The sequence below is a fragment of the Zonotrichia albicollis genome, chromosome 1 (genome assembly GCF_047830755.1).
Source record: "Zonotrichia albicollis isolate bZonAlb1 chromosome 1, bZonAlb1.hap1, whole genome shotgun sequence".
Taxonomy (NCBI): Eukaryota; Metazoa; Chordata; class Aves; order Passeriformes; family Passerellidae; genus Zonotrichia; species Zonotrichia albicollis.
The window spans coordinates 36,002,871-36,024,536 of NC_133819.1; the positions used below are offsets into that span (position 1 = coordinate 36,002,871).

Here is a 21,666-nt window from a genome sequence, read left to right on the forward strand (position 1 = left end):
GTACCTTGAGAGGAATAAAAAAAAGTTATCATGGATATGTTCTTCCCTCCTTGTGCTTTTAATCCATTTTCTCCAGCTGTCTCTGTCTCTTGAGTGCCACAGGTGACAGCTGGGATTATTTCTGTTTTTTAAACTGCTAGATGCTTTGCTTTCTGTTGCTAGGAACTTCTGGATAAACTAAATTCTTTGTGTAGTTGCTTGTAGTGGTTATGAGCAATGTTTCAAAACAGTTTTATCTGTGGTCTCTGTTCCTCAAAACATCTTGCAGGTGACCTTGGCTGGGGCATGAATAGTATTAGGAGATGTGTTGGTGAGGTGGTTGTTCTGGTTTCAGTGATGAAGTCATATGAAGCACAGGCAGTCTTTAGGGGAAATCCTGTAATGATGACAGGACATGCTATAAACTGTAGATAGGCACGGTTCTTCATTGTGTGAGAGATCCTAGAAAGACAAAGTTGTTTCAGCACAAAAAATGTAGCTGCTGCCTTGGACTGAATTATGCATCTGCACTGTAGAGTCAGTGTCACTTCCAGCATGTTGAACAGCAAGAACCCTGTAAGTCTTATGAATGCCAAGAAATCACTCCTGTGTTTGTTAAGATGCAGTTTTCTGATGTGCCATTCTTTTTGATTCAAGGCAGACCTAAGGCCGTGAGAGTCCTGACCCAGTTCATGAATGCCACCTCACTTTTGGGGTGAAATCCTCCACATCTTAGGGCAGAATAAATGTGTTTCCTCCATGCCAGACTATATTGCCGAGGCTCACAAATGAGTTTCACACAGTTTGTGCATGCTCTATGCAATTGCATGCTCAGCTTGTGGAGTGAGAGTTTCTTTTCTGTGTCTTTTCAGACAGGTGGGTAATTCAGACAGGTGAATTCTTTTCAACAGTGTCTTTGATAAAATATCCTTGAAGTTTCTCTGATCATGCAGAGATTGATCATGACTTCCATACCTGTCAGGATGGGGACTTGCACAGGCAGTCTGGTAGTTCAGAATTATTGATTTCTGGAGAAGCAAAAACTTATGAAAGGTGTTCTGGAGCTCAGAATGTTTTCACAGCAATTCACACTGTGGTGCTGGCTTTATATAAATAATCTGAGTGGCTAGACTCCTTTACCTTACAAAAATGAGGAGTACTGCTGAACTGGCTGCGAATTCATCTGGCAGGGAGGCAAAATAATTTTGCAGGTGATATATTGCATTGCTCCTCTGATCCACGTGCATGAACTCCGGTTCAATCTTTCAGTAACCAGAGCTGGCAATTGAACTGCCTGGAGATGGGCTCCTTTACATGAGATGGCATCAAGAAATAGGAAATATTTTTTTTCCTTTGTGGTTCAGTGACTTGGATCAGATAGAGTCTGATCATAGAGAAAGGTGTAGACCTTTCCTCTGATCATGGTCAGGTAAGGTAATACTTGCCAACAGTATTCCTCTCCCAGGTCTGTGACTGAAGAATCTGGAGCATTAAGGAGTTTCAAAGTGCTTAATTCCTAGCCCTGAAGTATCAGGCAGGAATGTCATTGCTCACTTATGTGGGACTGTCCTTTGCCACTTTTTCAGTTTAGGAGAAGTAAATAGGTAGACAAACAAGCTAGGCTTAAAATAGAACAAAAATCTCTGTAAACAAAAATACCATTTGATTTCTTTTATTTCTTTTATTTTTTAAGTTAAGGAAATTGGCATTTGTTTGGAAACAGTCCTTATGCCTAAACTACATGTAATGAGATTCTGAGAGTCAACCCTGTGCAGTATCCATTTCAGGTGTCTGATCTGCAGTTGGAAATAAAGCAGTCCTCTGCACTTTTGCTGGTCTCTTGAGAGCTTGAACAAAGCAAATTCTGCTGTCATTAAAGGTGCAAGAATAGTATGGTTGATTAATTTTCTCAAACACAGAACATCAAATATTAAGGCTGCTCACTTTACTAATCATTGTTTGCAGTGAAAGACTTTTCAGATGCTTATAAATTAAATTACAAAATCAGGACTCTGTATTTTTAATTGAATGAAATTCAACATACAGCACATGTGTATTGAGCTGGAAATGTATTTTGTAATGGATGGTTTTTATTTGAACATCTGTTCAGCATAGCAATTGTTAAAAGTTTTCTTTCACTTTCCTTTCTGCCATTTAAGCAATGCTGATTTGCACTGGAACATACTTCAAATGGAAAACTGTTTCAGGGAATATAATTTTTTTTTTTTTTTTGTAAAGTTGGAAAAGTAATTTTTTGCACTGTGCTTATAAGAAGAACACTTCTAATTAAGGTATCTAATATAAAAATATTTTAGTGCAAGTGTTATTTCAGACTAAAAGTTAGCTCCTCAAGACACTTTGCTTTCAAAAGAAAAATCCTAGCATTTTTCAGTCTCAGAAAATGCAGATAATGAAAGCACACAAGTTTCTAAAATTCAGTTCTTATGAACTGATTGTACTTAAGTCATGTGTTGCTGACTTATTTTCATTTGCTTTAATTAATACAAATAGGTACAATAAAGGTAGCTAAATTACCTTTCCCCCCCTTTTTTATGCTTATATATCCTTATATGCCCAAGCTTTCGCTAGTAAAGTAAGATCTCTCGTTTATCTAATTGCTTTAAGAGCAATGGTGAATCACTTTTGCTTTCCTTCCTGACGAAGTCATCTATTCAAGTTCTTTCTAATGACATGAAGGTTCTTTGGAAGCAGTTAAATTAAACCGTCTCAGAAGTTCCCTTCTGAGTCACTGCTGTATTTTCTGAAGCTCAGAAACTGCAGAGCTGCATCTGCATCTGCTCCAGTCTGGTTCCTTGTGTTTCAGTGCAGCTTCTTTAGACTGTTGTGGGTATTTTCCTGCTAAGGGGAGGGATGTGTAAATGCTGTGGGCAGTCTGGGGGAAGAACATGGGTGGGTGCTCTGGGGAAGGGAGCTTTGCATGAAGAAGTGCTTCCTAAGTATGCTTAGATTAGGGCCATGTCCTATGGATTTTATGTAAATAGGACTGTGTCCTATGGATTTTATGTAGTTGATTGTGTATTAATGTTTCTGTGGTCCAAGGACCCTGTCAGCACGGTATTCAAGCATTAGATTCTGTACTGACAAGTTTGGCAAGTATCTATAGGACTGCATAAGGACTCCGAGAAAAGCTTGCTTCCTACTGCCTTGACTTTAGAACCTATTCTCTCTCTACGTAGGGTACAACTCATAAAATAAAATGCACATACATGTATGCAATGATACAGCATTATTATTTTGTTAGCATTCAAAACTCATTTTTTAAAATTTTGTGTCCATCAAAAGTACTAAAAATTAACCCTGGAAGATTACTTATAGAAGCAAGAGCAACCATTAAGGGCATTATTAGTATTCTGCGATGGTGCCAGTAAGAATTTCCATCTTACTGGTCATTGCACAGACTTTATTGAACTGCTTGATGAACTTTCAGCTTTAAGTTGAAATCTCTTTCAATGTTGAGCAAAATCACACTGACACATGATTTTTTTCTCCCCCCACCCCCTTGTTTACCAGGATGGTACGAAGCAGAAGAGAGAAAGGAAGAAGACTGTGTCGTTCAGCAGCATGCCCACGGAGAAGAAGATCAGCAGCGCCAGCGACTGCATCAACGCCATGGTGGAAGGCTCCGAGCTCAAGAAGGTCCGGTCCAACTCCAGGGTGTACCACCGCTACTTCCTCCTGGATGCTGACATGCAGTCTCTGCGCTGGGAGCCTTCCAAAAAGGATTCTGAGAAAGCAAAGATTGATATCAAGTCAATCAAAGAAGTGAGAACAGGAAAAAATACGGATATCTTTCGCAGCAATGGAATATATGACCAGATATCGGAAGATTGTGCATTTTCAATTATATATGGAGAGAATTATGAGTCACTAGATCTGGTTGCTAACTCAGCAGACGTTGCAAATATTTGGGTTACTGGCTTAAGATACCTGATTTCTTATGGAAAACATACTCTAGATATGTTAGGAACTAGTCAAGATAATATGCGGACTTCGTGGCTTTCACAAATGTTCAGTGAATCAGATGTAGATAATTTGGGACATATACCCCTATGTAATGCTGTGCAATTTATAAAAGACTTAAACCCTGGTTTAAAAACTAATAAAATTGAATTAAAATTCAAAGAGTTACATAGATCCAGGGAAAAAGCTGGTACTGAAGTAACAAAAGAAGAATTTATTGAAGTTTTTCATGAGCTTTGTACCAGACCTGAAATCTATTTCCTGTTAGTTCAGTTTTCAAGCAATAAAGAATTTCTAGATACCAAGGACCTCATGATGTTTTTGGAAGCAGAGCAGGGTATGGCACAGGTCACAGAAGAAATAAGCCTTGAAATTATTCAGAAATACGAGCCAGCCAAAGAGGGCCAGGAAAAGGGTTGTCTTTCTATAGATGGGTTTACGAATTACCTTACTTCACCAGACTGCCACATATTTGATCCAGAGCATAAAAAAGTGTGTCAAGATATGAAACAACCTTTATCTCATTATTTTATAAATTCATCTCATAATACATACTTGATAGAGGACCAGTTTCGAGGGCCTTCTGACATCACGGGTTACATTCGTGCTCTAAAAATGGGTTGTCGAAGTGTTGAGCTGGACGTATGGGATGGTCCAGATAATGAGCCCGTGATTTACACAGGGCATACAATGACATCACAAATTGTCTTCCGTAGTGTCATTGACATTATTAACAAGTATGCCTTTTTTGCTTCAGAATACCCTCTTATTTTGTGTTTAGAAAATCATTGTTCTATTAAGCAGCAGAAAGTGATGGTACAGCACATGAAGAAAATTTTGGGGGACAAGCTGCATACGCAGTCTCCAAACATTGAAGAGTCTTACCTACCATCACCAGAATCACTTAAAGGGAAAATACTAATTAAAGCAAAGAAGCTTTCTGCTAATTGTTCTGGACTAGAGGGAGATGTTACAGATGAAGATGAAGGAGCAGAAATGTCACAGAGAGTGGCGAAAGAGGGGGTAGAACATCAAAACTCAATGACAGGGAAACGATTCCAGCTCTGCAAAGATCTCTCTGAGCTGGTAAGCATATGTAAATCAGTTCAGTTCAAAGAGTTTCAAGTTTCATTTCAGCTCCAGAAGTACTGGGAAGTGTGCTCTTTTAATGAAGTGCTTGCTAGCAAATATGCCAACGAAAACCCAGGAGACTTTGTAAATTATAACAAACGTTTTCTCGCAAGGGTTTTCCCCAGTCCTATGAGGATTGACTCTAGTAATATGAATCCCCAGGACTTTTGGAAATGTGGTTGTCAGATAGTAGCAATGAACTTTCAAACCCCTGGCCTAATGATGGACCTGAACATTGGTTGGTTTCGACAGAATGGAAACTGTGGCTACGTCCTTCGTCCTGCTATCATGAGAGAAGAAGTTTCCTTCTTTAGCGCGAATACAAAAGACACCGTGCCTGGAGTTTCACCTCAGCTGCTTCATATTAAAATCATTAGTGGGCAAAACTTCCCTAAACCCAAAGGATCAGGTGCCAAAGGTGATGTTGTGGATCCTTATGTCTATGTTGAAATACATGGAATCCCTGCTGACTGTGCTGAGCAAAGGACGAAAACTATGCATCAGAACGGGGATAATCCAATTTTTGATGAAAGCTTTGAATTTCAAATAAATTTACCAGAGCTAGCTATGGTGCGTTTTGTAGTGCTGGATGATGATTACATTGGGGACGAGTTTATTGGGCAGTACACTATTCCCTTTGAGTGTCTCCAGACTGGTTATCGGCACGTTCCTCTGCAGTCGTTGACTGGTGAAAGTTTAGCTCATGCTTCCTTGTTTGTGCACGTGGCCATTACTAATCGAAGGGGTGGTGGGAAACCTCATAAGAGGGGCCTCTCTGTGAGGAAGGGCAAGAAATCAAGGGAATATGCTTCTATGAGGACATTATGGATTAAAACAATAGATGAAGTATTCAAGAATGCCCTCCAACCTATTCGGGATGCTACGGATTTGAGAGAAAATATGCAGGTACAGTTTTATAATAATTTATTGGTTCATGTGTGTACCTTTGTATTTTGATGCATATGGAATACCTGCTTTTTAAAGTATCTTGTGTGTTGAACTATTTCAGTCTAATTCTGAAAAGTTCTAAAAACGGATCATGTCAGAGGAGCATTTAAGGTGAACTCTCTGCTGATGCAACTTTGAATGCACATGTGTATTTTTGTGAATGTGAAGTGGAAATATGACTCCAGAACTCAACCCTCATCCTATATGGTTGAAGGAATATTAGAAATACATTAAAAGAAAGTATGGCAATAGTTTAGTTTTAAAAAAATTAAGTAGAAATGTGGGAAGAATATACAACAGGTAGAAAAGGGAAACTTTAATGCTTGTGAGAGATGTTATTTGTATGTCCAAGAATGTTTAGTATAGTTTCACCTATGTTATGTTTTTCCTTTAGTCCCAAATAGAATGCAGTACTTTCAAGGAAGATCCGTTTGCTTTCCATAATTCTTCCTACTTATGTTAGAAATACGTGACATTAGCACTGAGGTGTTAGAAGGCATCTTCTAGAAGAAGTTGTCTTACTTTAGATGTCATATTAGTAAACAAATTGAGTTTAGAGAAAAAGTGGAGTCTGAAATGCTTTGTTTTGTGGAAGCCAAGAGATGTCACTTAAAAACATGTGTCACTTGGAGATTCCAGGTACATAACCCATTTTAGAAATGTATTAAAATTGAGTTTTAAAGTTCCATTTAATTTAATAAAACTTTATTTTTTAACTTCTGATGGAATACTAGTATTGATCAACAAAATTAAGAGTCATCGTTTCAAATGGACTGACTTATCAAATCCTCTTGGTCTTATACAGTGTTAAAGGAAAAGAGATTAAAGGAAATGTCTGAGCCTTGATTCTGGATTTTAAAGGCACATCAGTGTATATAAATTTCCTTCATTAATAATCTTATGTTAAAAATATTCTAATAGTAATATAATTTTAAAGCTATTTTATATGAAAGAAGAAATTAGTTCATCATTATGCAGCTCTCCCATTCCACTTGGTATATAAATTTGGTCTTTTAAAAGATAATTTAAAAAATACAGGGATGATACTTTGACTCATAAATGTTTCAAATTACAGGCTGCATGTAAAATTAACTTTACCTGTAGTTAACCTACTGAAGGTTAGAATTCTGTAGAATGAAGAGTACTGTATTTTAGATACTTTTCAAGGAAGACCTGAGTTGAGGAAGCAGTGAAAACATAGAATTTTGTGTAGCTACATTAAACTCTTGAATGTGCATGCTGCAGTATGCACAGTATAATGATATAATTGAAAACAGACTCTACAGTGGGATTTCTTTGAACATGAGATATTAAAAGGTATTTTATGTGTTTTATTCTGTCAGTTTGAAAGATGTGCTATCAACTAAATTTATCATTATCTCAAAATGCTATCAAGAAACTATTTTAAGCACGAGGGAAGATTAATTTTCCTTAACTTTGCTAACAGATTATATAATGTGCACCATTTAAACTCTGTGTAACTAAGTTTTTACAGCTAATAAAAGCAAATAAACCACTCAATTAAAATAAGTATCAATTTATGCCAGGGAATGTGAGATTTATTTAGTTTTTGTATTACTGAAATTTTGTGTTATAAATTGTAATGGTTTTTATGACCAATATATCCTCAGAAGCCAGATTATAAAGGGCAAAGTTGGTTTGATTTTTTAAATATAAGATGCAATAAGAGGAGAAAAAGAGAATGTGCAGCAGCGAGTTTAATAGTTTCTCTAAATTTGTATAAGAATAGACTTTCTTTTTGTTCCTATATTACCATGACAAAAACTAATGTCATAACTTCTTACATATTAATCACTGATAAAAGTATAACATGGATGATTGAACTGGATGTGATGTTACATGTTTAAGTTACTAAACAGCATGAGGAATAGTCTCTGGATATAGAATTGGAAGTCCAAAGGCAGGAGTTACTTTAGTAGTACATATTAGTACTGTCCTCCTGTCATTAATGAATATATACAATCCCCGGGTCCTCATTAACCTCTCTGTAAAATGGTTGTTCGTAATGGCTTATCTCAAGCCAAAAAGCCATGTACTTATCTTGAGCAAAATCTGTTTGAATGGATTTCCCAGTGTCTGTCTCTTGAGCTGTGTAATTATTGTGTCATTGAAGTGTACATCAGTTGATAAAAGACATTTCTGTTTCCTGGACATTTACTAAAAGTACACTCTGAGTGACTGGGTAGGTGCAATTTCATGTTCACAGAATTTTGCATAAATATGCTATGCATACATATGCATGCATACATGCAAGTCTGCTTTGGTATTTTGTCTGATAAAGGGAGAGCAAAATATTTTACATTTGATTCCTGTTTGAGTTAAGGCTGGCATTATATCTTTCATAATGTCTTTCATGGAGACATGTCCACAAGAGTCTTACCATGCCAGCAAGATGGAAAGATAGTTTGGATTAAAGTGAAAATTTGTACCAGATACTCTGCCTGGGTGCAACATGAGAGAAAGGAGCACTGAGCACATTTGTAACTTAAATATACCATATTTCCATTTTTATTTCCTACAGGAGCACAAACTCCAGACCTGCCATAGATCACCAGTTCCCAATTGGTACAAAAATCCTGAATTCTGTACAGTGCTGACAATATTCCCATCATAGAATGTCAGTGGCTACTTGGAGTCACACTGTATTTCCAATGCTGTAAACTTTCTTCAAGTTTAAACTTATGACATTATATTCTACCATACTGGATATAAAATATGACTTAAAAAGTCTTAGGGAAAGGTACAGAATCAGTATTTAAGTTAAGGTACCTTAAAAAATTCACTTAAGTGTGGCTCTGTGATAGGAATACTTCAATAGTGGAGTGCTGGGTTTGTGAATTGCACCAAATGGGAGCCTGCAGATCCACAGCATGTCTGGGCTGTAGTTCAGGTATGTTTAAAGTTACAAATGTGCTGAATTCCTCCTTCTGCTTCACTTTGCTTAATTGGGACATTCAGCATCTAATATTTTTTTCACTTGGTAGCATTTAAAAAATGTCTTGAAAATTTTCAAAATATATAACCACTATGTTTTAGAATCTGTTTATTTCCACAGTTAGTGTTAGCCATGATAGAGAGGAGATATGCTTGTTCTAAATAGATGGTTTTTTTCTGTAGCATGTACTGCATTCCTTGAAATTTTAACATTTTTGTAAAATGTATGTGTAATATTGGTTGGTTTCAAAAATGCCAGTTCTTCAGGGAAAAGCTGTGGTAATTGTAGCACAACCATTGTAGCTCAAGTATAACAGTGAAATATTTTATCCTGAAATAACAAGACTTTAAATTTCATATTTAACTGTAAAGGAAACTCTTTCTTTCCTTTTTGCAGAATGCAGTAGTTTCATTCAAAGAATTATGTGGCCTCTCTCCTGTAGCAAATCTTATGCAGTGCATTTTGGCAGTGTCTATGCACTTGGTTGGGCCTGATAATACACCCTTGGTAGTAGTGAATCTCAATGATCAGTATCCAACTATGGAGCTCCAAGGGATCGTTCCAGAGGTCTTGAAAAAGATTGTAACAGCATATGAAATGGTGAGTAGTTTTTTGTGGTTGTCTTATATTGTCTGTTTGAAAGACTTTAAATGCATATTTAATATACTGTACCATGCTTGTTTTAAAACCTGTGACTTCCTATTTTAACTTGTAACTTCCTATTTTGTGCTTCGTTACTTGTGCTTGAGTTATTCCCATGAATGTACAGCAATTGGAAGTGTTTTTATACAGAGTAAAACATAGATATTATTGATATACTGTGTGCAAACCTGTGCTTGTACTCCTCAGAAGGTAAAGTGGTTATTGTCAAGAGGATTTAACATGAAGAAGAGGATCTATTGATTTACCTGTTTTTCAGTAGTTTGAAACTTACTTTGTATCTATAAACCTCTTACTACTTTACATCTTCCACTTGGGGGACCTTGGTTTATTTTGGCTTTGGATCAACATTGAATACAAAAACGTCAGGCACTGCTTTTAGGCATTGTAGTTTTATAAGCACCTTGGCATGTAAAATTCTACACATGCTCTTTTATTTTTCTTTTCTCTATCTTTCTTACATATGTCATTTGATTAGCCATTTTTACACATGTAAGCAGCTGTAACATTAACTTCAGACATTATGTTTCAGTAAATACATAAATTGTGTCTTTAGAGACTGGAAATTAAACATGTTGCAGTTAAAAAAGAAGGAATAACTAAAACACCAATAAATACTGATTTACATCTGCTTTGCATTAATTTGAAATGTAGAAAAAAGATCAAGAAAAGTTTGATTTGAAATGTCCTCCTTACTGCCACTGAAGTAATGTGGCAGAGTATAATTGATTATTTTTTCATTTATTTAATGTTTTCTTTCATGTGATGATGATTTTGCAATAATTTTGTGTGCTAAAATGAGAAACCTTACCTGGCAGCATTGGGTCACTTGCCTGAAAAAAAATGGAGAAAAATTAACCAGTATCCCGTTTCATATACAGCTTGTAAACTGCTTTCAAAAGAAAAGGTAGCTTTAGAATTATGCTCATCACTCATTGATAATTAGCAACGTAGGCAGAGTTTGTGTAGTTCAGTGGTGCCGTAGATATGACAAAATCTGGTTGCAGTGATAGCAGAGCTACAAGAAGATGGTGCATATCCTCTTAGTGGCGGCTTACAGGATATCGCTGTAACTAGGATGTAAACAAGCTTGGCTGTTGGGATTACAGCCGCAACAAGTAAAGTTCTGTTTCCTTGCTGGAGATGTCTACCTGCAGTTTGTTCTGATGTGGTGGTGCTGATTGTTAGTGACTCAGCTATTCTAGGTCCTTAAAGTCTTAGTTCTAAATCTGGAATACATTTTTTCTTTGAATATCACTTAGACAAAGGTGACTTGTGACTCCAGAAATCTTTACAATCTAAGTTTGCTTTTCTCTTTGGCTCTCACATATGTTTTTTCCCACACACATATTATACTCTATACATGATTTGAATATTTCTGTACTTGAGAAATCTATACTTCACTTATACATGTAAAAGTAGTAGAACATTTATTTACTGGCAAAAAAAGCATTTTTCCATCTTCTTGTCCCTAAAATATAAATACTCAATTTCAAAGAAAGAGTATGATAGTGCTTCTAGCTCTAAATGGTATTGAAGATAAGTAAACTTAAGGTTATTTTAATCAAATATAAGTTATAAGTTAAAATAATAAGATGCATTTAAATTTGTGGCATTTGGCTTTTGCCACTACTCTATTCAGTTTGACAAAAGATTTTAGGGAATTAAAATCTGTAGGTTATGCTGGAAAAGGAAGTCAGCCATGAGAGACGTATTCCTGTGCTCTTATTTCTGAAAGCACATTGTGAAATACTGGGAGACATCTGTATCATCCTTTTCTCAAAGAGAGAAGAAGAAATGTGATGGTGTTTAGTTCATATATGGGTATTTGCTGTAGTGGCAGATGATCAGAGTCTGACAGTTTTATGGTTTGGAAGGGGTGGGGGGTGTATGATTTTGGTGTATGTTTATATAATGAGCCCTCAAAAGGACAATCTTACCTCATTAGTTTAGACTTGGGATATTTTTGTCACGATTCATTAATACGTGGATGTAAAATTCCACTTAATAATGAGAGTTCATGCCGAATTGAGAAAGGGCAGATGTACTGACAAAGTAATGATTACCTACTTGTCTTACTTTCTGCTGGCTTAGGCCTCAGTACAGGTCAGAATGATGTAACTCTGTGCTTCCACGGTGTCAGGTACTCTATGAAATCATGAGGATAAATAAAATAGATTTCAATGTTTATGAAACAAACCTGGATTGGTATATCATAAATGCATGCGTAGGCTGTCACTACCTTGTGTGCCCTCTCAATGTGGCACGTGTAATGGCATTCTCAAGTGTGATTGTTTCAGGTTTATGAATTTTTTTAGTTAATGAAGGGATTCTTATGTGTCAGAAATACTCCCTTTTCTATAAAATGATAATAAACATTGAAGATAATATTTAAGATTTTAATTATTCAGAATTTGTTTACACTGGGAGTGCATGAAGAGCTCATTGTTGCTCTGTCAAGTGGGAAAGAATGCAAGACCTTAACAGCAGGACAGTCAGTCCACCTTGATAATTGCAAATAAGTGCAATACGGCAGGGGCAATGGAAAGGAAAAAGTATCTTCGGTGTAACACAGGTTTTTTGAAAGAAACAGTGAGGTAAATGATAATAAAATAATGTGTCAGTAGATATGTGGGGATTTTATCTTTAAACAAATAGCACATAGTGCTTTCTTAAATTATCTGCATTCACTTAATGGAGGAGCTGTTAAGTGATCAAGGATAGTACTAGTCATGGGTTGAAAAACCCATGTTATAGGAACTGAAATATCATTTCTGGATAATAAAAACCAAATATATCTAGAAATTTTTGAGAAAGGGAAAAACTGCAGGTGTGTTTTTCTTTAACTTCTCCATGCTCCTGAGTATTTTTCGCCCTACCATCTTTTCACTGTTTAACAATGTTTTATTTTTCCCTCTTGTTCATGAACTTCAGCTTCCTTTATGTGATACTTCAACATGCACTCTGTTGGTGTCATCACACCCATCACTGATCAGTGCTGCAGACTGAAGCTTGGAGTTAAGGCAAGTGCCTCTTCCACACCATTGCATGTTTTTAAAAATGTCTTATAACCTTTAAGATAAAAAGTAAGTAAACCTTAAAAGTTATAGTATGGCAAGAGAAAAAAAAATTATCTCACCCTCAGTCTGCAGCATTATTCAGTGATGATATAAGAGCACTTCAGAGATATCCTAGAGTAGCATACAAATAAAGCCAGATACTGTTGAGAACTTGGCTCTCTGTTTGCCCTTAGTGGAGGATGAAGTGTCCCATTTGCTGAGGATAGGGTTTTCTGGACTTTGCAAACAGGCATTTACTTCTAGGAGAAAAACTAACAAGGAACAGGCAGATAACTGTACCTGTGTGAAAAATCAGTAGTGCTGCTACAGTAATTAGGATTCGATGTTATTAAATCCTAATTAGATAATGCTGCTAGTTCCATAGTTTTCAGTTTATGGAGTGATTTTCAAATTTTTTTTTTAGATTTTGAGGTGATTTTGTAATTCAGAATGTCTACAGAATGGGGTATAAGCCTGTACTTGATTTAAAAGAAATCAAACAAGATGAATAGATTTTGTATATACACCCTAGGGAAGGACATGAAAGCAGGTTGTGTTTATTGGTGGTGAGGGTTGTGAGATAATGAAAATGAGAGGTGTTAGAAGAGAGTGACACTATTAAATTGGAAAACACCATATCATTGGGGATAAGCAGTGCTGTAGTAAGCTTAAATCCGGTTACCTTATTTTTGGCTCTTTCCAGCTACTGACTCAATAGAGCAGATTGCAGGTGCAGTCATGCAGAAGTCAACTTCATCTTACAGAGCTGGAAATTTCAGCAATGACATCAACTAAATAAGATAGGCTATATTTTGAACTTGAACTGGAAAGCAGATAATTTGACACTATACCTGGTAGAGTTACAGACTGGACTGATACTAATAGGGCTATTAAAAGCCTATCTGAAAAGCACTGATTGTCAAGGTTTGGTGAAATATTAGTAATCCTCTCAAACTTCAGCTACTGCTCAAAATTTTCAATATTCTTCACTTTTAAAACTCATCTTGATATTAATATAGATTAATTGAGCAGAGTTTTATTGGGCATGTTGGATTGAACTGCATAATTCTGAAGGAAGCAAAGGGTATATCCATTGTCTCTTTCACAGGGCCTAAGGAAGAGTGATTAGCAGATCTGTTTTGATATACATTTAGTTCATAAAATCTGTATTAGTTTCTTGTTGTTGATGTAGGTCCTTGGTTATGGTTACTGTGCAAATACAGTAAGGAGGATTTCAGTTATGCTGTGATTATATATTTGTATCTTGAGAAACAAATAGAGCAAGACTTCTATTTCAACTCAGCCTGCTAATGTGTCAGGGCCATTCAGCTGAGAAGCCTTTGTTCCCCGAATTACCCTTTGAGGTTGCAAACTTCTGGGCAACCAAAAAATGCTGGATGCTGGTAATTCTCTCCTAAAACTGAGTGAATATGTTGCTTCAACTTGTGCAAAGGCCTAAATACTCGGTTTCTGGTTTTGTCAGAGGAGGCTGAGTTCAGTAGCACCAATCTCCTGTAGCAGAACCCAATATTTGGATATCACATGGTTTTAAATCACGTGCTTAATCACCTGCTTACCACTTGCATTGTGCACTTGAAGAAAATTCAGATTTATCCATATAGTACCTTTCCTGAGGAGTTTGTGACTGGCATAGACCATGATAGCTGTGTTCTGAGCCCAGCTGGTTCAGAATGTTGTCCTTGAGCCCATGACTTTGAAGTCAAGCTCCATGAGTTTTCCATGTTACAATTTACCTCTTAGCATTTTCTGGATTATGAGGAAGAGAATTTAATGCTTTGTGCAGAAGGTTGAAAAGCTATTATTCCTTGCTTTTATACTTGAGAGCATAACTACATAAAACAAAACAAAAAGATAAAAGAAGTAGTCAAAAGAACAGACATCACAGACACTAAAGATACCGCCTGGGGAGTTTGAAGTGAATATGTACCACATATCAAAAAACACTTGAGGAGACCAACATGGAGGAGGTTCTCATGAAAATAAGGCATCTTCCAAATAGCTGAAGTCATGTGCAAATGGGGAAGACAGGATTCATATTTAACCCTGCCATGGTTAAGTAAGAAATAAAAGAGAACTGACAGTGAAGAATTAAAAAAATGATCTGCACAGATTTAAAAATAACAGTAACCTCTTTTCTGAAAAAGCAGAAACAGAAGTCAGTCAAAGATTATGTAAGTTCACTAGCTGATCAATGTTTAAAAGAAAGCCCCAGCTAAAGAGGCAAAGCCACAACACTTAATTAGTTTTTGCATCCATATACCTGTGGAGATCAAGGTTTCACATGAAACGCTTCTTCATGAAAGACTAATTGCAGAATTCATCTGTAAGTGAAATGCTGACAGAAGATATTACATAGGAAAGGCAAAAGACTGGGAAAATAATACACCAGAAAGAGGAGATACTAATTTACGAGTTCTGAAAGACCTCAAGAGTTGATGTATCAAAACTGCTAATTGTGTGTATTCTCTCACTTGAAACTGACTATCAAAGTTGTTAGTGTGATACCAGTGTTTTAAGATATTTCCAGGGAAGATGATGAAATTACAGATCAGACAGGCTGACATCTGTACTGTGAAAATGGGTAGAAACTGTTTTGAAGAGGAAAATTAGAGGAAACACGGAGAAATGTGTCATGTTGAGGAAGAGTCAGTACAGCTTTTATAAAATGAAGGGCTCATTAATCCCTTGGAGTTCTTTGATGTCAAAAAGCATGTAGACACAGCAGATCAGTCTGGTTAGATTTTCAAAAGCATTTGACAAAGTTTCCTTTCAAATGCTCATATTAAAATAAAGTTACCATTAAATTTTTAGACTTTTAAAGTTGTTAGATCTTTTCTGATAGCTAAAGTGAATGTTGGACTCAACCTGGTGCTCCAACAGTAAAAGAGCTGTTAAAGACAGTTGCTTGTGTTGATTTTTGCATTAAGGGTGTGTTTTTCCAGTAAGTGGATTAGAGATAGTAGGTATAGCTCCTGCAACTTTGATCCAGCTCAAGTAGCTAAGCACTCTGGAAGCTGTATGAATTAATGCTGCCCCTAGATTTGCAAAGATCATTGAGGTGTGAGGTATGTAGCTTAGACTTCCAACAACTTACTCAATCTTAGTGATAGATTATTATAATGTGTGTTAAAACAGTGAGTTTCAGAGTTGGCAACACAAATGCAGTATTTAAATTGTGATAACACACAGTGTCTCACTGTTTCCATTATTGCCTCTGACTTTCTACAGTATTGCTTACTTTCATTATCAGTCTCTGCAGAATAGAACTGTCTTTATTTAAGTAATAAATGGATATAGTTTGATGGTGAAGAGATCTAAGGAAAAACATCCATCATTCATTGCAATTTAATATTGCAACTAGCCCAGGTAATGGTTTTTACCATGTTTAATAAATTATAGTAATTGTAGATCCTGGTTTTTGAGATTAATTGAAATAGTTACTGATTGTGTGGCTGTTAGCCTGTCATAAAAACTGAAAACAAAGCATTCATGGAAAATATAGTGAATAGCTTGGACACTTTCTTCAGAAAGAGTTGTGCTGCTTATTATCAGTTTTTATTTTCCTGTTTTATAACAACATGAAGGTTGTAATTATGCTTCCAAAAACAGAGCTGCAGATGATAACCTTAGCTTATGCTGGGCTTTTTCAGTCCACAAAGCAAATGTCTAATTTTGGGTACTCAAGGCTCCAGTGCCAAATGTTGTAAAGTATGAGCTGCTTTGCATTGATTGAAAAGCTCTGATAATGACAATTTAATGCTTCTGTGAAGTCAAGATTTCTGCATTTCTTTTTGAGAGCATGGATGGTGAAGCTTTTTGTATCCTCTCACTAATCCCATTATGTCTAATGGCTGACTCACAGAATTCATAAGAGCATAAAATAATACGGCTACTCAGGAAGAGGAGAGCGTGTTGCTTTCTGGCCTGCTTTAATGTAGTCCAATGAAATGTTTATGGAAGAGCATAAAAATAGGTCAGATGCAGAGCAACTTCTCATATGTATTACATATTTCCAATAGGAGTTCTCTTTCTCAATAAATTTTAAATTTGGTGTTTGTCTTTTTGATTCCATCTCTGTGAAAAAGGAATTGTGGCTATGAGAGCTGCTACTGATAGTTCTCATTTCAGAAATAACCTATGAACTACCTATGAATTTTTTTACACAGATGCTAGATTTTGCTTCTTATACAGATAGAGGATATTTGAATTTCATATACATGTCCTTATTTATTGTCCACTTTTCACATGGTTTTTCATTCTATCAGCTTTAGTTTTAAAATTATGAAAATAATTTTGCTACAAAACCCAGATTGTCAGGAAAGTGAAAAGCAGTGACTATTGGATTTAAAAAGGGCTTATTGTCCTTGGGTACATAGTTCAGAAGAGAGCTGCTGATTATTATATTTACTCTTATCTTCAACCTAGTCTTTCTCATAGACTTGACTCATGAGGAATTAAGAGCAAATAGTTCTCTTTAATGGAGGACTTGTGGACTGTTTGTTCCTTTGGTAGATTTTCTTAAACTGGGGGAAATGAATTAATTTTGGAATGCCGCAGAGTTAAGAACAGATTATGTCCTATTTTTTCTCAGGCCTACAAGAATTTGTTTTGGTAAGTGGATTTCATATCTTATATCTTTTGATCCTGCAAAGTATTATGACATAATCTTGTCTTGCTTCTTTCTGAAGAAAGAAATCATTTTCCATGTATGTGTTTTCTAGAATATAAAACATTTCAAAAAGAGATGAGAGAAGAAAGGTAGGCTGAAAAGTTAGACTATGAAGCCATGAGTCTGTTCCTATGTTTTTTCCACTTTAATGGATAAACTGCCACTGTCAGGTACAGCATTACATTTTTGTCATAATATGCCAATGAATTCAGTAAGCATAAGGGAAATTTCATCTGCTTTTTTGGTTTTTTTTTTTTTTTGGAAGAAGGCAGTGGTTTTAAAGTCTAAAGAGAAACATAATACCTGATTATATCTTAACATGAGTTATTCTTGAGGGGAGATGACCCTTCCCCTCTGTTCAGTGCTGCTGAGGGCACACCTGGAGTGCTGTGTCCTGTCCTGGGTTCCCCAGCACGAGGGAGGCATGGATGTGCTGAAGAGTCCAACAGAGGGCCATTAAGCTGATGGAGCATCTCCTACACAGAAAGGCTGGGAGAGCTGGGACTGTTTAGTCTGGGGAAAAGAAGGCTGAGGGGGATCTTATCAATGCCTGAGGAGAGGGTGCAGAGGCCAGAGAGAGGCCACTTCCATTGGTGCCCAGTGACAGGAGAAAAGGCATGAAATGAAAACCAGGGGGCTCTGTCAGAACATCAGGTTACACTTTTTGACTGTAAGGGTGACTGAACACTGGAACAGGTTGCCCAGAGAGATTGTGGAGTCTCCAGCTTTGGAGATACTCAAAAGCCATCTGGACATGGCCCTGGGCAGACAGCCATGGTAAGTGGCCCTGCATGAGCAGGGGGATTTGGACCAGATGACCTTCTGAGGTCCCTTCTAACTTTAAATCTCTCTGCTTCTCTGCTGAATTTATTTTCTTGTACAGCTGAAGAAATATTTTCTAACTTAGACAATACATTTGCTAAAAACCTTACTGCTTTGAAGGAAATTTGATTTGATATGATGAATCCTCTGTGTGTAGAGAAGTATCAGTTAGCAGCTTGATTTTCTTACCTTGGTACTTTGGACTGTATTTGGATAGGAGAAAGATTACCTTTGGTTTGTAGAGCTTTGAACTTTCTGTGCAAAAACACACCTGATTTTTATCTATAAAGATGTTATTATTGATTGCTGTTTTGAGCCAGAAAGTTCAGTTCTTTTGACTGGAGATGTCAACTTTACTATAATTCTTTTTTACATAGGGTCGTTTAGGTTGGAAGGCACCTCTGGAGATCATCTAACCCCACCCCCTGCAGGATCAGACAGAGCAGGTTGCCCAGGACTGTGTCGGGTTGGCTGTTGAATATCACCAAGGGTGGAGACTCCACAGTCAATCTGGGAAACCTCTCCCAGTGTTTGACCACCTAAGATTCCCCCTGAGCCTTCTCTGCTCCAGGATGACCAGTCCTAGCCCTCTTAGCCTCTCCTCATATAAAAGATACTCCAGGTCCTTAAATCTCTGTGAGTTTGTGCTGGGCAGTACTCCATATATTTATTGTACTGAAAAACCCCAAACTGGGATGAGTGCTGCAGCCGTGGCCTCACAAGAAAGAGATGGGATAAACTCAGCATGGGTTTACAAAAGGGAAATAAGGCTTAGCCAATGTGTGGCCTTCTACAATGTGGTGACAGGCTTGGAAGAGCAGAGGAAAGCTGTGAATGGTTTTTCTTTGTAAAAGTCGACTTCTCTTGTTTATGGTGGTCCTGTCAGAAGTTGGATGTTTCAGAATTCTTTCAGTGTGATGTCCACACTGTAGGAACAGCTAGAACACAATTAATTTGAGTTGTGAGGTTTGCAATGTGATTTTATAGCGATTTCCTTTCTTACTTGCTATAACACCATTCTTCTCCAGCAGAAAATAAAAGGCAGCACATACAGTTTAAAACAACTCCTAATGCAGCTGCAAAGCAAGCTGACCATGGTAGTTGTCTAAGAACACTTCTTCTGCTTGTTCCAGTGCCCCAACAAAGATACCTTTTGGTGCATTGACAGTGAATGCTGGACTGCTTGGGTACAATTTTTACAGACATTCAGTTAGAGCTGACCATGTTTTGTTTAAGGTCCTGGTACCTATAATGGTTCTTGAGGGCAAAGAGTTTATAAGGAGTCCCTACCAGAGTTCCTTTCCTTGATGTTACTGCTTGGGGCAATGGTAGCAGCTTCTGATCCTCACTGTGTAACACTTCTTTTGAAGTGGTGCAGATGCTGTTAGCAGTTTGGAATGCCTTGTGTTTGGTTTCCTGTTTTTGTGAAGTGCTGTTTGATAATGGTGCTGTTTGTACAATCTTGGGCTTAATAAAGTGTCTGGAAAATGCAAATTACATGTTTATTACTGCTGTTAAGAGCTCCAGTTTGGCTTCTGAATACTAAAGATACATACATTTATTAGAAATGGTGTAGTTTGTGATTTCAGAAATATATCTAATATGTAGAGGTTTGGATGAAAGTAGAATGTGAGTGCCATTTTAATGAAGATTTGATTTATACCTACTGTAAGTATGGTTTCAGGTTTGCTGTTGGAATATAGGTCTAGCAGTATTGGCAACACATTTACAGATGTTGAAATTTAAATGTGTGGTGTGCTTTTCTTGCTAAAAATAACATTCATCCTTGGTGTTGCAATTGTGTCAGTGAAGGTGTTTTCTCTCACTGAGTTTGATCAGCCAGACACAGTTTATAATTGGTTGATTTTTCCATTTTAAAATACAGCTGATGTCTTCTTGTGTGCTACCAACCAGTTCCACACTGGAAGATTGGGTAAATCCTGGGGGTTTTGAAAGATTTCTTTCCCAAGGCCTATGTTAAATGTGATATTTAAAATATTTACAGTTGAGTTCATTTACATATTTTCCACAAGTTGAGGGTATAAACAGAATGTTTTATCTTCTACCAGAAGACCTGTCTGTGTGAGCCTGGTAGAAATAGATCTTCTTCAAATTAGCTGAAATTAAAGAAATGGTTTCAAATACATGCATATGTACATACATGTGAGCACTTGCATTGACCTACGTAGTGTTAGTTCATAGCACTTAACTCTTTCATAAAGCAATAAGACAACAAACTTTGAAACATACCTCTAGACATTTATATATATAATTTTAAGTAACCATCTTAATGGGAGAGTTCTGTTTTGCTGAGAAGGAGGATAGATTTTTTTCAGTAAATGAGTTTTTCATTTGGTTTGTGAGGACAGCATCACATAAGGTATGAACTGTTAACAATGCAGTTCCATCTGTTTGAAGCAACAATTGTGATTTCTAACCATCATCATTGGCTTTTTAAGGTAGCAACAATGTATATAATTATACAGGTCTCTAATCCTCATTGAGAATTCTGGACTAATCATATAGTGCTTACTTCTGAACAACAACAATAATAATAACTACTTAATTTTTAAAACATCTTTCTTGACATTCATCCATTTGTTAGAATAACTAGGTAAAATGCTTGCATGATTTAACCAATAGAGTTTGAAGAATATAACAAATAGATCAAACTATTAACTTGGCCTCTGCAAAATTGTGATGACTTCAAGGCTATAAAGCATACAATTCTGCATTTCCTGTTTTCCACTGACCAACAAAAAGAGTAGGATAGTCCAGTCTGAAATGAGCACCTGAGAAGTTCTCTGGTCATGCTGAGGTTGGACTGTGGTGGTGGGGTGGGAGTTGAAAGGGGAGTTGAAGCAATTTCAGCATTATATAAGTTCTATATTTAAAATAAATTTTTGGATATTTTGAATCTTTGCTTCCAGATAAAAAGCAACATAGGTTAGAATTGAATCAGTATTGTAAGAGCCTTGCTAGAAAATACAGCTTACTAAACTTCATGTAGCATGTGTTCTTTTCTTGAATATGCATAGGGAATTTGCAATACATTTTTAATGATCAGGTGGCAACTGGTTCTTCCCTATTTGTTTCCATTTCTCTTTCCAGATTTGTCACTGGTAATATTCTAGAAGTTAAATGTGGTTAGAAAATAGCTGCTTATTGATTGCCTTGTTCAATATTGACTAGTTCAGTGTAGAGCAGATTCTACCTGGTCTTTCTACTCAATTTCCATGACTAATTTGCGTTGAGATTTCCATGTCTTACTCTGCTGCAGACATCGTGGTTTTCACACTGAAGCTCCTCCTCACTCATCATTTTCTATTTCATTTTTATATCGATCACACATATAAAAACCAGTATATTTAGATTAATTTTCTGTTTAAATATAGGCATTTATACATAGTTGTTCCATATGCTGTGTCTGCCAGAAGTCT

The 21,666-nt window shown here is 36.6% G+C and overlaps 1 protein-coding gene across 1 annotated transcript in view; it reads left to right on the forward strand.

Moving 5' to 3' along the window:
- PLCL2 (phospholipase C like 2) overlaps positions 1-21,666 on the forward strand; it is a 99,678-nt gene that overhangs the window by 50,898 nt on the left and 27,114 nt on the right. The window contains exons 3-4 of the mRNA XM_005480922.4: positions 3,511-5,997; positions 9,392-9,595. Coding sequence (XP_005480979.1) covers positions 3,511-5,997; positions 9,392-9,595 — 2,691 coding nt within the window. The remainder of the gene's footprint in view (positions 1-3,510; positions 5,998-9,391; positions 9,596-21,666) is intronic.